Genomic DNA, 17,523 nt, shown 5'->3' with positions numbered 1-17,523 from the left:
AGAAGTGCTGGTCTCCTGCAGAGCCGAGGGCACTACAGAGGAACTCCATTTTCTAGCTCACACCGGAGAACCGACCACATTTGCAGCAGACTCTGGCTGGGCATGTCTTACCTAAACCCAAACTTGTCCATTGCAACAGAAATGTGCCGTGGCTGCGAAAAACACCTGTAGGCATTATGGTCGTCCATCGGAATGAGGTCCACATCACTGAACACAAAGCAGTTGTAATCATAGTCCTTCAAGGCCTCTTGAAAGCCAATATTGAGCAGCTTAGCTCGATTGAACATGGTGTCTCCAGCCTGGTGCAGAAACAAGAAGTGCTATTAGGTGCCACGTGACCTTTGAGCAGATCACTCACAAGGACTGGGTCTGTGACACATGGCCATTTAACTAACAGTTAACTGTTGGGCTCCATTTTTCTGCCCTTACTTCACAATCAATCCTGAGTGTCAACCCCTGAATCAGCAACCTCATTTCCAGGAGTCTGCCCAGCAGAAGGGCTTACATGTGTGTGACAAACTGTGAACAATACCATACTGTTCCCTGTGAAGCATGCATCATAGGAGCAGATTGTAAACAGTTGCAGAAGCATCACTGGGGAAATGGCCAAACAAGTCATGTGTGTCACATAATGAAATAGATTTGTGATAGACAGATACATAGATAGGTAGGTAGATAGATAGATAGATAGATAGATAATGGCCAGGTATGGTGGCACCTGTAATCTGGCACCAACGAGCCCAAAGTATGTAGATTATGAGTCTGAGACCAGCCAAAATACAGAGCAGTTTGGAATATAGTGAGACTCTTTTAAAATGTGTGTGTGTGTGTGTGTGTGTGTGTGTGTGTGCGCGCGTGCGCACACACCCATGGAAACCCATATAGCTCTAAAAGAAAAGGTGAAAGGCATTTAAACACGCGTCACTTATTATAGACACCAGCAACAATACATAGAAGTAGTGAAAATTGGGTGCCTCTTCACCTCCAATTTGTTCCAGTCTGACTGGCATACTGTTGGACTTTTACATGTCTATCAGACCATCAATTAGACGCTGGAGGAATGTGGTGAACCTTACTTAATTCTTGCCCTCATAATGCTCACAGTGTATAGCAGGAAGCAGTCAGATACACATGATAGATTTATAGACAAGGCGCCTGCTTTAGGTCCAGCTGATGGGCCCAAGTTGCCAAGCCTGATGGTGGAAAGATTGTTTTGTGTTTTAATGACTTACCTTGTTTGTTCTCAGTATCACCCATGAAAATGTGTCACAAGGGCTTACACTTTTGATTTTTAGTCAACTAGTGCCTCACTGCCATCAAATTAAAGTGTAATAGTTACTGTCTAGCTTGATGGATGGATTGGATGGATGAATGGATGGACAAACAGACAATCTGATGAACACGTTACAATGTACAATGGTAGATGGTGACACTTTCTGTAAAGTTCTGACCAAAGCAGCTCCTTGAGGATCACGCTGGGGTGTTGGTTCTTACTGGCTCCTGCGTCCCATTGTTAGCAAAGATGGTCCCAACACAGGCCTGCAGCCCTTTACCCCAAGCAGGTCACAAATTTCTTCTTGAACACGTGCTTTCACATTCTGATCTCCTATAGTGCCGTGAAGCAGTGAAGGCCCCACACTGTGGAATCCTCACTTACGAAAGCTTTTTTTTCCCTGAAACTCTTAGAGATCAAGGGATTGGAACCTCCACTCTGAGTATCACTGTCCTACAAGGGCCTGTAGCCCATGGATGAGAACTCCTCTCTCACTGTGCCTGGATGGAAACTTGAAAATCGTGGCACTCAATGGGCTCTCTGTCCATCAGGTAGATAATGAACAAACTACTTAGAAAAAGGGAGGTACCAGGAAGTTAGAAAACAATGAATAAGTTAAGAAACCACCTAGCCCACAGGAGCTCCTTTCTCCAGCTCTATCAAAGTCCTTCAACCACGCAGAACACAAAGAACACTGAGTTCTTTGGCTGCTCCACCACAAGGACTTCATTTGAAGTTCTGAGTTCAACTAATTCCACATAAGGCATGGGGCAGAAAGTCCAATGAGTAGGAAGTGAATAGGAAAACCAAGAAGTTATTAGAACCACTGTTATTGTAACAACGTACTGTTAATGTCCACTGGGGGATGTTATACACAAGGCACAGAGTAAGCGCTTCTACCCTTGTGGTATATGGCTTGAACATCTTGACAGTTTTTTACAGTCTTGTCCCAACCCAAATTACACTTTGGAACACAAAGCCCCAATGACCAGTTTTCTAATAAATGAAAGACTCTAACCCCTAAGGGATATCCAAAGGGCATGCCCTTTCTCTTAGCATACTCCCAAGATCTGGGGTGGGGTGGGGGTGGGTGGGAGGGAGGGTTCCTGGTGGCACTCTCTGTACTACACAGGACCTGCTGGCAATGCCTGTTTGATCTAAGCATTGCTCAAGATTATGCAGTGTTCACTTTCCAGGAGCTTGAAATTTGGAACCATGAACATGCACTTGGGGAGGGTGGGGGCACAGCCCATAAACGGAATAAGTACACAGTTCCTTCAATTCAGAGAGCACTCTGGCTGTCTGGACCACATTCAGAACTAGTCAGACAATTTCCCAAGAAACCTGAACAACATGCTCCCTCCTAGGCCTCTTCTCTAAGTAGTGCCATCTACACGAACCAGGAAGGAGGAAAGTACATGGTACCAGCTCCCGGATGTGCTGAGGCCCTGCAGGAACCTGAAATGGGAAGACAGGCAAAATGTACCTTCCTCTTCTCTCCTTGAGACTGCAGAAAGCGAAAGTATTTTCTGGGTTTCTTTGGGTGAAATGCTTTCCTTTCTTGGCCAGAAAGACAGCATGCAAAGCCAATTATCTTTTTCTAAGATGTACTCAACCTCCTTAGAGACAGAAGTCACCCTCCTCCCACGACTCCTTCCCACCATCACGATCTACTGCTTCACTCAATTAAATGCAAATTTAATCAAGCACCTAGTGCTAGACCAAGCCAAATACACAACTGAGACAAGACAGATACTTTCATCCCAGGTTCTCCACTTACTAGATACGTGAATGGATGACTATACTTCTGGCCTCAGTGTCCTGCTTTGTCACAATAGTGCACAAAAGGCCTACCTAGTAACAATTCAGCTACTACCATGATTATTGAAACAGACTTTTCACCCATCTGGGGCTATCAGACTATCAACGTGCTTGAGTCCTGTGGCCATGTTTCCTGACACTCCTGGCGACTCCACCTTCTTTAGCATTTGCTTATGGCCTTTCTTACCAGCTTCAAGAGTCCCCCTCAATTCCTGCTGCTCTGACAGACTGGGCATTTCTAAACAGGATTAGGCTTAAGGGAATTAGCCTGTGACTCACATGATTAAGCCTCCAGCTGCAGAAGAAAGTGTGAGACCTTTCGAGAGCAAGGTGGAGGGTGGGAATGCCCAGTGCAAAGTCTGGGGAGGAGACGCTTCACACTGAGGCACGTTCCTCCGTAAAAATACGACTCAGCTTTTTTGTTGTTTTTTTACTTTGGTTTGGGTCAGTTTGGGGTTCTGTCTGCTTTGGTATTGAGACAAGATCTCACTGAGTACACTAGGCTGGCCTCAAAAATCAGAGACTGACTATCGGGAGTGAAGGCACGTACCGCCTTGGCCAGCATGATCCAGGTTTTAAAAGTGGCCTTCTCACATCGCACACTGGCAGACAAGATTTAGAGTTAGCCTTTCCTCATTTGAGGGGAAAAACAGGCAGAAAGAAGAAAAGCCCCCAATTGCTAAAACCTCTAAATGACTGAGAATGCAGATGAGAGAAGAGACACTGGGCTGGGGAGGAGGCGTCATGTGGGAAGAGATCTGTAAAACGCTGAGGAAAAAGAAACACTTTGGAAACAAGAATTCCACACAGCTGTAGAGGTGGGCCCTCTAGGCCAAAGGGAGTCTTACACTGTTTTGCATGTCTAGAGGGATTTGTCTCTCAGTCTAGGAAAAGACAGGGAGACCAGCTCAATTAGAAAATGGTTGTATAAAACAGGTCATATAAAACAGGCAAGCCTAGGAAGTAATGGTGGGTAAAATTTTAATTCCTCCTTAAAGGAAGAATTCAAGCCAGAGTTCCTCATGCCCACCTGGCCCTAAGCATGTGTCCTTGTGAGAGCCTTTTGGGTGAGGGGGACAGAACAGGTCCCAGAGTCTCATCTAGTCTCCAGGGAAACCCTGAGTCTGAGATGCTAAGGAGGACAAAAGTGACTTCCTTTGATTGCAACCAAGGCCAGAGGAACAGCTAAAGAAAGTCTTGTTTCACCCTGTCCAAGTCTCAACAGCCTCTGTCCAACCATTCTGTCCTCCAGGGATGCAGGCCTACACGTGTCATCAGCAGACAGATCCTGAGACCCAGATGGCCTGAGGACACACCAGCAATAGGCAGCTCAACAACAAAGTTGCTCCCAGGATTCTCTATGAATCAGAATATCTGTGATGGGAGAGATTAGGTTGTTGTGCCCTCTGTGCCCTCATCAAAAAGCCACTCCTACTCACAGTACCTTCAAATCCAGGGGCAGGTCTGTAGCCAATTGCAGTTGCTGACCATGCCCCAAGCATCTTTCTGTGCCTCCTAAGATGCTAAGACCTTGGCTGAATGAGTTGTGAGACAAGCTAGGAGCGCTCAGAGCTGAGGTCAGAAGCTGGGATTATGCAGAATCCGTGGCGGGTTAATACCCACTCCTCTTTCAGTTCCCAGCAGCTGGGTTCTAGTTTTTATGCATAATAAGTTGGTGGCTTTGGGCTTAGACACAGTCCCCAACAGAACTTGAATCTGGGACTTTTAAGTTTTTCGCCACTAAGTAAAAGACACAGGGCCCATACTCTTGGGAGGCAATTCTGTTAGCTACAGTAGTCACAGGGTGAGCACATTTACTTCTGAGAACACAGGCTGGGAAAACAGCGTGTAAGACACAAGCTAAAAACAGAGACTTCTCTTTCAAAAAGCAATTTGTCTACGTACCGGTTAATTATAAAAATGTGCAACGTATTTCTTAACATAACAATCCTATGTGTGAAAATCTAGCCTGAGGAAACCACCTTGAATGCAGAAGAAGCCAACACAGCAAACCTGAGCCTTGAGGATGTTTGCTACTGTTTATTTAGGCTTCTAATAAAGAAAAGGATTAATTGTGGTAGAACTCAGTGACCAATTACGATGAAAGCATTGACGTTATGGATATGGAGACTATGAAACAGCATGGGAAGATGCTAATGATATGTATGACCTGAGGAGAAAGACAAGATATAAACATTTATATACATACACTATAAGTGTGAGCTCTACCGGGGTTTAATCTAAAGCCGGCGAAGTCTCTCGGGCGCTGCGTCATGAGCTGGCTTCCACTGATCTCGATGTTTTCCCAGCAAGCCCAGAGCAGCCCTGTGCTCGCCTGGGAGGCACCACAGCTGGAAGATAGTCACAGGGGCTTATTCACAGCTTCCCCCTGCCAGAGAGGCCTGGCACTGTGTCAGATGTGAGGACATTACCAGAGTGGCAGTGGCAGCAGCGGTGGCAGCGGAGGTGACGGCAGTAGTTAGGATAGCAGCGGTAGGTAAGTCGACTTTTCTTTCTTTAGAGGAGGCAGAGAGGATAGAAGAGAAGGTAGGTGAAAAGTAAGAAGCCGCTCACGAATAGGAGCTCCTCCTTCAGCTTGCTTTGCTACAAACAGGACTGACAAGTAGAGGCAAAAGTCCCCACTAGAAGGGAAAAGAAGGCACACGCAGAAGAGATGGGCAAAGGGACGGGCAAGCCTCAGGCTGCGGCAGGACTCACTGGACCACCCTTACAATAAAGCCAAGTCCAAATACACTGTCACTCCCTTTTTTGTGTAAATGTCTGGAGGTTATTCATTAGCGCTTGAGTACCAGTAAGTGCTGTGACACTTCTCAGGAGAAACCACAGATGTGGTCAGCCAGGGAGACAGCAGGGCAGAGGCTGGCACTCAGCCTGGACTGGCAGACACTTCCACCACTCCCACTCCACCCCCATATCAGCCATGCCCCAAGGCAAGGGAAGGTCAACTGCTGAGCCCTCTCCTCCTAAAGTTCCATCCCCCTACACATCCACTGACAGCTGGAAGAGGAAACAGAAGACAGGTGACATAAAGATAATCAAGACAGAAGTCAAGTCCTAAGGGCCAAGAAGCAGCCACCTTCACGGCTCTGCTTTGCCATAACTGATCCTGACCTCCTGGAGGAACTGCCATCTTAGAGCCTAAAATGATCCTCGGAGGAGGGGCTGGAGAGGGCTCAGTGGTGGGGAACGCATGTTGCATTTGTAGAGCATCTCTCTGAGTTGGGTTCCCAGTACTCACATTAGGAGGCCAACAACTGCCCATCATAACTCAAGTTCCAGTGGATGCCTTCTTCTGGCCTCTACTGGCACCTACATTCATGTATACACAAGTGTACACACACATACACACACACACACGTTTTTTAAAAAGTATCTTCAAAACAAAAATAGAACAAAGTCACAGCCAAACAAAGCACCATCTAACCTCCTAGTACAGGCTGGCACTCTCTCTTTCCCAAAGCCTGTCCAGCCAGATCTGCCTGGAGGTATCACGAGTCACAAAGGCTCCTAGGGGCTTGGCAGCTATTACTAACAAGCTGCTGCCTCTCTCACATGAGCTAACAAGCCTCATGGTACGCCAAGTATACATCATGGCGATCAGGACATTCTATCATCACCTCTCTCTGCCTAATCCCAGTCCGCCAGTGGCCATGATCTGATTGCCTATGCAGCCTTCAGAGCAGCCCTCACTAGAGGTCTATGCAAGTCAAAATACAAAGGAACACAAGAGACTGTGCTTTGGGTTTGGGGCTTGCTAGCCCAGGCTAGCCCCGAGCACACTATGTAGTGAGGCTAGTCTCCAACTTGCAATCTTCCTCTTTTTGGACTACAATTAGAGGGTTGAATCACCTATCATGTCTTGACTCAAAAGAGTTTTTATGATTATGAGCCAACATGGGGCTAAAGCATATTATATCTTTCCCAAAAAGGAAGGCTACCCTAAGGTTTTATCACAGGCAGCCTATACCCTAGTCAGCAACGCACAGGAATGTCAGGTGAAGGGCCCTGGGGAGAGACTGTGCCAGTTTTACAAGGGTCATAATATGGCCAAGCTAGGAGAGGAGACTTTGCAGGAATGGACCCAACTAGAGAACAGGGGGCACGGGGGGTCCTGAGTATGGGTATCAATAAATGAGCAGGACTCAAGGAAAGATACCCCATGTTCCAAACCCTTCAGAGTCAGAGGAGATCCATGGTCAGACATGTGGGAGTGAGTCTGGCCAGGAACGAAGGATCAAGGGCCAAAATGAGACACAAAAATGCCAATTGTCTCTTGTACCAAGAAAAGGAGGAGAGGTCACCTCTACTTCAGGGGCTTCACAGAGCTTGTGAGGTCAAGGCTTAAATCATATCCAGAAAAAGCCACCGGAGAAGGCCTATGCACAGAGTAAGCAGAGGTACAAAGGGGAGGCGACAAGTGTCTGTGTGAGAATGACAGGCTACTTGCCTGTAGCAAGCTGTATGAAGGGTGACAAGGAGAAGGTGGCTGGAAGTAGGTCAGGACTATTCCCCAGGTGGCATCCCACGCTAAGGTTTCAGATCACTCAGGTCCTTGCCTATGGCAGGGGGAAGTTGTTGAAGGCTTTAAGGTAAAGACGTGACATGGACAGAGTCAAAAGGATGAGGACACAAAGGTGTAAGTGTACTGTATGTGACACTGGGAAAGTTGCCTCTCAGCTGCTGACTCGGGGGCAAAGCACTGCGGTGGCTATGACCGACTGTGATTTTTATGATGGATACTTTCTAAAGCTCCTTACCTCTGCTTTTCTTCCTTCCTTTGTCTTTTTCATTTAAGGCTGATGCTACCAGGTGGCAGCCTTCCTGTTACCTGGCTTTGTGCTTTCCTGACTGAAGTATGAGTGACAGAACACACTCCCTGTTTGTTATATGACACCCTGACGTTCATTTCCATACCAAGGTCCACCCCAGTGCTGGATTTAGCCAGATACTTAAGTGTCAGAGTAGGACCCATGACACCAAGTAGGATATGCTGGGACTCTAGCAAGACCCCCATACTATGGCAAGAGGAGAGACAGAACCCCAAAGGACACCCTTGCCCCTCTCTGCAACAATGGGGGAGCACCTCCCACACTCCCCTCCAGAACACTCATGCTGAGCTTTAAGTTTCATAGTGGCTGGAGGGGCCTACACTGAACAAGGTTAACAGTATAAACCATAGAAACACAGTGGACTTAGGACACAACCTTCCTCCTAAAAGAGTTTATGAGGCATGACCCCTGAGTCTTCTGAGAGCCTGTCTTCTGAAGTGGCTCTCCAGGTTATGGGGCTCACTCACAGCCCTGGATACCAGGCTTTGAGAAACATGCCAGGAAGAGGATACATGGCCTCAAGAAGAGCTGTTGTGGCCCAGTGGGAGGACATTATTGAACTTAGGAATCTTACGTGGGGCTTAGTTGCAACCCAGCGTTATTCACGTGACCAGTTCTTCTCTCTACTTGTCCCCTGACTCAGAGCAGAATTTTTTTTATCCCTGCCCTCTGGAGTCTAGGCAAGCTCTAGAGAACAGTGACAGGGTAGTACACTGTTTCTCCTCTTTGCTTCAAGGCTGACACTCAAAGCTAAGGACACGTGGATGCTAGGCAAGCATTCTGCCACTGAGGGACACCCCCAGCTCCTAAAAAAGAGTCCTTTTTTGATACTAAGGTACAAGTCGGGGAGAAAGAGAACGGGGAGTTCCTACTATCCCAGGGAAGGTAAGGCGGAAGCAGACGGCGGGTAATTTAGGGTTGTTTTCTCCAAAAACGTGACTCACAGGACACTCATCACTGGAGATGATTCTTGGAAAATAGCTGTCTAGACTAGCTAAGGAAACGCTTCCGGAGGTCACAGGGTGTCAGTATATGGAAGATTCTAGAACAATAAGATCTGCCTTCCTCACGTATTTAGAAACTCCTGTACTAGATATATCGGGGCACAGCCTTCTCTCCTTCCTCTGAGCTTCAAAAGCATTAGACAGTCACCATCCATCCAATCACACCATTTTGTTTGTTTTTTGAGACAGGGTTTCTCTGTGTAGCCCTGGCTGTCCTAGAACTCGATCTGTAGACCAGGCTGGCCTCAAATTCTCTGCACTTGCCTCTGCCTCCAGAGTCCTGGGATTAAAGGCGTGCACCAAGAACTTAAAAATATTAAAGAAATTAAGTAAAAATGAAAAACATTACTTTTCTTCAGTATGCTTAATGAGCACAACTGTTTTCCCCATGAATATTACTTTGGTTTTTCAAGTTTACCCCCAATACTGAAATTCATGTATATTCTGTAATCTAGGTGTGTTGATGAGTCTGACTTACCTGCCTAGGTGCCAAGTTTCATTAAAATGTGTTTTTGGAAAGACTGCCCCTTTACTTCAACATACATTTTGAGCCTTTTTTTTTTTTTTTTGCTTCCATCAAAGTCAGGGGGCTTTATGTTACATTAGGGAAGCTAGGATATCTGAGGGCTGCCTCAGTTGCTACAGGGATGCTTAAAGAAGTGTAAGATGCTGCCACCTTGAAGCTTCCAGCCCACACTAGGAAGGTGAAGACTTTGCTACAAAGCAGTTTGTTTACAATTTAAAATAGCATGTGAGCCAGGTGGCAGAGGTGCACACCTTTAATCCCAGCACTCAGGAGGCAGAGGCAGGTGCAGAGCTCGGTGAGACTGAGCCAGCCTAGTCTACAAAGTGAGCTCCAGGACAGCCAGGGCTACATAGTGAGACCCTGCCTCAAAAGAAGCTTTAAAACGGTTTAGATCTATTTGAATCTGGGTTGTGGTGATAGAGGCTGGTGAAGTTTTCAGCTTGTATCCTAAGCAGATGAGAGCCTGACACACACAAACTGAGGTACAGCAGGAAACTCAGCCTAGTCCATATCACTCTCTGAGGCTCTAGAATAGGACTCCCCCAGACTTTTCACCCATGGCTGGCTGTAGAGACATACATATATGGTCTCTTATGGATGGTCCCTGAAGAATGATACTGACCACCCAGCTGGATAAATTTCAAAGTTGCCCAAAAAAATCTGAAACAAAAATGGATCGTTTTGGAATTACTATTATTATTAGTAGTAGTAGCAGCAGAGGAGGAAGAGGAGGAGGAAGAAAGCTAGAGTAGTCTAAAAATGGGTAAATAATCAGTGTTTTTACTTTGCAATCATTGGAGATATCTTTTTCTTTTATTTTTGCTGGAAGTTTACTTCTAAAAAGCCAAGCACACCGTATCTATTTCTCTTGGCTAACAGAGCTATATCAACAAGAGAGCTTACCGCTTGGCACTTAGCTCGCTGCACTGTTTAAAGAAGGACAGCAGCAGTGACAGAGTTGACACATCCTTGTAAACCGAGATCACGCCCTTCCCTCAGCGATCACTGAGCACACACTTGTGTGTCTGTGTTCTACCTCCCTTGTCCCACTTCCCAAACCTCACCTGATTGATGACGTAGATGCCATAGTCGAGCTGCTGGCGCTGAAGGACGGGGTGCAAATAATACAGCCAGTATTTGAGATGCTCCTGCCGGTTGCGGAATGGGATGATGATGGCCACCTTGTGAGGAGAGATACAGTCCTTGGGGGAGTAACGGCCGCCCGTCTTTATCTCTGGGTTCTTCTTTGCCAAAAGCTCCAGATCCACAGCAATATTAAAGTCAATCAGCATGGGGCCAACTAGAGAGGGGGAAGGAAGAAGTTAGCCAGCCACAGGGCCCTCTCTGCCGCAGACTGCATTAGCTGACCAGACCACAGCTACAGAGGGGACAGTTCCTCCTGGAAGAAGGGTGAGACAGGGTGATATAGAAAAGGCATTCATGCCCAGCCCTAGTGTGATCAGTCACCTCAGGAAACCTTGTTCCAGGAACTCCCAGACCCGGGGTACTGCGGTACAGACTGGTGAACACAGATGAGAAAAGACTTTCTCAGAAATCCCGAGCTCTGCCACCTGCCATCAGTGTGGTTTTAGACATACGACTACCACGGCTCTTTCTAAACCTGATCTAACTGGGGAAAGGGAAGGAGCAGGTGTGGTGTGGGCGAATCACTGTAGAAGAAACCAGATTCAAAATGAAGACAGCGGGGGAGGGGGGGAATAAAAGGGACTCAAAGGAGAAGGCTGGAGATCATAAGATCCCAGAGGAAAAGGAGGGGACACAAAAAGAACAAGCTAGAAAGATCGAAAGGAAAAAAAAAAAAAAAGCTAAAATATCAGTATGAATTGAGGCTAGGATGGCTCCAGAGTTCCTGTCCAGAAAGAAGAAGTCAGAGAAATGGGTCAGTAAGAAAGTGGTTGGCTCAAAAGACTACGGGACAGCAGATTCTGACATGGTCAGGGACAGAGGGAAGAAAAGAGCCTGTGGAATGCACAAAGTGGTCCAGGCAGAGACCCAAGATTGCAAGCCCAGGCTCACAATACTCTATGCTCCCTGGACATCTTCAATATAGGTTCCACAGACAGGAGCCCCAGCAAGATGCTCTGTAGAAACACTACGCTCAGGACAAGTCAGGATGGAAGCCGCGCAGATTAAATCCTGCTTCTGGAACTCACACAAGGGCACTGAAAAATCTGTGCAGCCAAGAAGCCCCTCAAAGTTCTCTACCTCACCACTGCCTAACTACATCATCACTGAACTGATGATGTCATTTGGGGAACTGTTATTCTGCGGTGGCCAGCTTCACATGTCAAACAAACCAGGCACTAGAACACAGGGAGGAAGCCACAGAAGGTGGGACAGATCAGTCATCTGAAATACACGAAGGACAAACGCTCACTTCTGCCCACCCCTCTGCAGGTTCCAATCTGTCCTTTTTATTAAAAAGGAAGAGGAAGAAGAGGAGGAGGAGGAAGAGGAGGAGGAGCAGCTCCTCACATGCCCAGGGAGCAGCTGCCTTCCTAAAATCTACCTCTTGCAAAGGAAGCCATGAGCCTGTCCCCTGTCTGGTAAGCATTTCTTGACAGCTGCCACCTTCTCTCCCGTTCCGGGGATTCTCCTCAATCTTATCTCCCTGCTCCTTCACCACAGGACCTGTTCCCATTAGTTCATTCTCTTCTGAGACACAGTTCTGATCATATCTCCTTTGTGGTGAAAGCTCTGTGACCTGGCACAAAAGGAGGCCAAGGGCCTTGAACAGGCCCACCGCTCAAGCCGTCTTCCCTGGTTTGGTTGCCTACTTCCTTAGCCGTTCCCACTTCCTTGAACCAACTAACTTTTGTGTTGACAGGCAGGCCTTCATCCTTTGACTTTCTGGAGAAACACAGAGCTTAGGCAAGGAAGGACACAGCCTCTAACTCAAAAGGGCTGTGTCCTGAATCCAGGTTGTGATCTCCCTTTTGAAGGTCAGGAGTCTTGCAGAACTACTTCTTAATAATACTGCTACTGTTTCAGCTCTTACCTCCCAAGATGCCCTAAGGTGACCAGGGACTCTGAGGACAGTGTTAGTGGTCACCTGGTACAGCAGATCTCAACCCTATCAAGAGGATCTCCTGAGGACACTGGCCCAGTCTCAGTCCAACTCAGCTGCTCTTGGGAGAGACATTAACAAAAAGCTCAAGAGCTAGTGGATTTAATGTGTCCATGTACTGTGTATGTGTGTGTTCCTATGTGTGTGTACGGTGTGGGTCTGAACCCAGAGGTTAACACTGTTTTTTTTTTTTTTTTCCTCTTGACTGCTTTCCACTGTAATTTCTGAGACGAGGTTTCTCACTGAACCTGGAGCTCAAGGACTTAGCCAGGCTGAGCTCTAGGGATCTGCTTGTCTCTGTTTCTACTCTCTGCCCCAGCACTGGAGCTACAGATGTATGCTGCCAAGCCTAGGAGCTAGGGATCTGCAGTCAAGTCCTTGTATTTGTAAGGGAGGCACTTTATTGATGGGGTTGTCTCTCCAGACCCCAAATAACTCTAACTGATGAACTGGGCAATAGAGAACTTGGTGGTTCGTTTTCACAAGCCTCGAAACTTTCAAACAATGAAGGTCCCTTAGAGATCCCCACTCTTGTCCATGAGATCTACTAGGCTTAGGGGCTCGATTCCCCAACCCTAAGACAAGACCTTTGGGGGATGCCAAGGTACAGTAGGGCTCATGATCCACCACTGGATTCTTCTTTCTTCAAGAACAGTTGAGTTGGACTAAGACTGTTTGGGCCAGTGTCACAGTCTGGATTCAAGGCACAGCCCTTTTGAGTTGGAGGCCCCACGCCATCTGTAGAGGTGTAAAACATAAACCCTACTTACAAGACCCTGAGAGGCATCCGCGTTGCCTTCCTACCAGATGTTTTTACTTTCTGAAACCAACCCAGACAACAGGGGTTCACATGTGGTCTGCCAAGCCTCCACAAGTATACACCTGCAGGGCGAAAAGTGTCCTGTGCTGCCCTTGCAGAAAGATGCTGGGGTAAAGAGTCCCGAATAGGAGAGAGGAGCCTGCACCCTAGTGCAGCCGCAGCAGTGACTCACTAGATGATCCTTGAACAACTTCCATCTACTCCATTCATAAGCTACATATATTGGACCAGATGAAGTCTAGACCTGACAGGCTCAGAGTACTGGTTAAAACCAGGAAGAACAGATCCCAAACTAGAATCTTCTGAAAATCCTAATTCCCATCTTTCTTGCTCCCAAGATGGCATGAATGACCAAGCAGAAAGGAAGAAATGAATGTCCTAGATGGGTATAAGGGCAAGAAATAAACCTGAACTATGCAGCACCATGCCCACTCATATCCCCTCCTACTTGTCACCTATGCTTTCTCAGCCTCTTTCCTTGGTAACAATCATCGTCCCTTTCACCCAGGTGAACCACCACTCTCCAAATCCTGTCTCCATTCCCTACCTTCCTGCTAGCTACCTAGTGCCACAGACACCTGAATTAACCTACCCCAAGTAACAACTATTCAGGACGCCCTTCGGCACTGACTGTCTAACTTATTTGTCCTCCAGCGATCCCTTGGCAACAGCACTGCTGTCTAGCCAGCCAGGAAGAAGACACGGGCAGTCCTAGCTTCCACTCCCACCTCTTCCTACTCAACTCCAATACTCTCTCTCTGTGTGTTTCTGTCTGCCTCTGTCACATGAATGCATGCATTTGACATGCATTCCTGGACACACACTCACCACACACACACACACACACACACACACGCGCGCGCACACACACACACACACACACACACACACACGGTATCAATAATGCTGACCAAGTCCCTGGGACCCTACCAAGAGCAGAACCAGCCTTTATTCTGAAACATTTGCTTCATTCAAATGCTCCTTGTAATTGATAAGTCAAGAGCGTTCGTGTCAGTGTTTTCTGGGTATCAACTGAGTGCCAATTTGTATGCCAGCTAAAGAAGGGTGAGTTGAGGGAACTGGAGAAGAGCCAAGACACGAATGTTCTCACCCCCACGGAAGCTCCTTCTATGGATATGTAGTAAATCTAAAAGGAAAAAACCCTGGTCGCCAGTTGCCCAAGGATGGTGCTCTTCCAATGGCTCCACAGAGCTTGGCCATTGATCACCCTTTCTCACGCCCCTGCTCCCCCTCTGCACCACTCTCTCACCTCATCATGCCCCCAATACATGGCGAGTACCTCACCCCACACCCTTTCCCCTGGGGCAATTCTTTCCCACCCCCACCTCTCTGACACCCCCACATTCCAGAAATTCTGCAGCCCACGCTTCTCCAGTGAAGAGGGCACAGCAGCAGCAGGCCCATAGGCGAATGCCTCCTTGGCTCCAGTGTCGGCCAGGAAGCCGCAGACCCGCTGCCATACTGTAGGGGCTAGCCTCCACTACACACCCAGCTATACCGCAGTGAGAAAAATCCAAGGAACTAGACTCTGAGGTGGACACTTAAGGGTTCCTTAGAAAGTCGGTTGGATGGTGTTTTGCTGGGGCAAACACGTGAAGGAATGTTTCCGCTGAAGCAGACACAGGAGAGGACGTTCTGCTAAAGCAAGCCTGTGAAAGGGCACGTGATGAAAGATTCTTTGGGATACCACAGAGAGAAACGCACCAAAAAACTTCTGGCAGTGTACAGCAGTTTGTTGCTGCTTCCAAGGACTTGGGCTGATTGGATGCACATGCTGAGGCAAGGCACAGAGAACACACGTGATGTGTGGAGGGTATAGATAGGACTTCACTGAGTGTCGGAGACAGAGCTTGGCTTGCTGGTACAGCTAGCTGTGCAATGCTTGTGGGTCTCGCGTCTCCGCTTCTCTGAGAGAGGCACAGCTAAGAACTTCTCCTGGTGTTCCTGTTGGTCCCTCCTGCTGACTCAAGCTGAGGCTGAGACCCGCTGTCTCTGCTAGGTTGTGTCACCGCAGTTGCTAACCCAGCTCTACCAAACTGGACTGCTGGTTTATCTATGAAGTTTTTGCGAGAGGATCGAGCTGCCGCTGCCTGCTAACCTGTGAACTCAACTGCTGATCTCTAGACAACACAGACGGGAGTTGCTCCAAAGAACCTTTCTAAACAGGTCCACTTCCCGGATCCTTTCTTTTCCACAACCTCTGGTGGGTGGTGGGTTACAAAGAAGGTTGAAGCATTTAAGAACTGTCATTAAAAATAGGATGAGAAAGCAGGGCATGGTGGCGCACGCCTTTAATCCCAGCACTTGGGAGGCAGAGGCAGGCGGATTTCTGAGTTCGAGGCCAGCCTGGTCTACAAAGTGAGTTCCAGGACAGCCGGGGCTACACAAAAAAACCCTGTCTCAAAAAACCAAAAAAAAAAAAAAAAAAAAAGGATGAGAAAAAAAAAAAAGGAAAGTTCCAAGACTCCAGGCAGGCAAGGACTGATACCATTCACAAACAGGGGTCTTGGCTACCAGTTCTCAGAACTGCCCATGAACACAGGAAGAGGGAAGAGAGGCAGCGAAGGCCTGAGTACTTGATGATACTCCTCAGCTGGGCCAAGGCACTCTCGCTGTGCGTGCGTGTGCTTCTGCAGGCTCTCAGCCCCGCTGGGCTGGCTTGTGTGTTTTCTTGGCTCTGAACGCTGGGAAGCAGGGTTACATAAGCACAGATTGGAGCTGTCCTCAGCTCCCCAGGCCCAAGCACTGCCACGTGGACCTCACGGCTGGGAGTTCAGGTCATGGCCTCTTGTGTAAGTTGCTCAATAACTTCAATGTGTGAGTTCAACTCTGTAAATTCCACTGCTTCTTTGAAAGATACACCAAAGCCAAACACACATACGCCCATGTATGTATGGAAAGCAGAACTAAGCCAGGCACGGTGGCCACACATTTAATCCCAGCACTCGTGAGGCAGAGGCAGGTGGATCTCTCTGAGTCCGAGGCCAGCCTGTTCTACACAGTGAGTTCCAGGACAGCCAGGGCTACACAGAGAAACCCTGACTTGAAAAAAACAAAACAACAATACTGACTGTTAGGCTGGAAGCCCTGCTCAGCTCCTGCACAAACTGAGAAACCCCATCTGCCCCACCCGCTTGGAGAAAGCTCCAGGCTAACATCGCTCCTTCGCATTTCCGGCAACCCACCCAAGAGTGCCCACCCAGGGGGGCTCAGATTCCGACTGTGTATGTACACCACCCCAGCTCCTGGCTGGCACGTTATCACTCCTCGCCTAAGCTCTTTAATACCCCCTTGCTTTAGCCTGGATGTGTGACTTCACGGACCTCCACCTGTGAGATCGGTGAACTCACCCGTGAACTCTGCCCTTATCTTCTTTTAATCTTCCTATCAACAACAACAAAAGCAGGGCTAGTCTAAGTCAACCCTAATACAGGCTGAACCTCACTTCCATGTTGGCTGGGCACTGGTTCAGTTTTCTAGCCTCAGTAAACCAGACTGGAACATTCAGTTCACCGATTCCTGACAGACGGATGGGGCAGTGAGTGGTTCAGGAAATTATCCTTAGCCCGAGGTTCGGTTGTGAAAACAGTTCACCAGACCAAGACATGCTGAAACCAAGTCTTTCAAGCGAACACAAGCTGCTAGCGGAGCCTTCCTTTCTTCCACGACTGAGTGCTTCCCAATGTGTTCAAATGTCTCCTTCTACCCCTAAGATACTAAGAAACCATGCTGGATTTTGACAGTGGGTTGATTTTTTTTTTTTAATTTTACTTAAAAGATATCCTTCTTGATATTCAAGGGTCAGGTCCCTAAATTTCTTCTGAGCAAGAAACTCCACCACTTGAGGAACATATAGGAGTAGGCATACAGGATTGTTAGGAGGCAATCACCCTAAGAGCCGTGATTCTGTCTTTGTCTTCTGGGGCCAGGTCTCAGATCTCATGGTCTAGGCCCTCTTATGACCTCTTCCCCCAGTGAGGTACTGTTCCACCAACTCTGAGAGTGTTTGTGTGTGAGTGTGTGTGTGTGTGTGTGTGTGTGTGTGTGTGTGTGTGTACTGGATCTTTCCCCTCTGTGCCTTTGCGATTCCAAAGGGCAAGAATACACCGGAAGTTAGCAA

At 47.8% G+C, this 17,523-nt stretch overlaps 1 protein-coding gene across 1 annotated transcript in view; it reads right to left on the bottom strand.

Moving 5' to 3' along the window:
• Positions 1 to 17,523, bottom strand: part of B4galt1 (beta-1,4-galactosyltransferase 1) — a 47,408-nt gene that overhangs the window by 7,928 nt on the left and 21,957 nt on the right. Inside the window, exons 2-3 of the mRNA XM_021160405.2 lie at positions 10,539 to 10,774; positions 112 to 299 (exon numbers count right to left, since the gene is read on the bottom strand). Coding sequence (XP_021016064.2) covers positions 112 to 299; positions 10,539 to 10,774 — 424 coding nt within the window. The remainder of the gene's footprint in view (positions 1 to 111; positions 300 to 10,538; positions 10,775 to 17,523) is intronic.

This window comes from Mus caroli, unplaced genomic scaffold (genome assembly GCF_978045245.1).
Source record: "Mus caroli unplaced genomic scaffold, Mus_caroli_1 scaffold_6, whole genome shotgun sequence".
In the NCBI taxonomy this organism is placed as follows: Eukaryota; Metazoa; Chordata; class Mammalia; order Rodentia; family Muridae; genus Mus; species Mus caroli.
The sequence above is the reverse complement of the archived record's forward strand: the minus strand, read 5'-3'. Positions and strand labels throughout refer to the sequence as shown.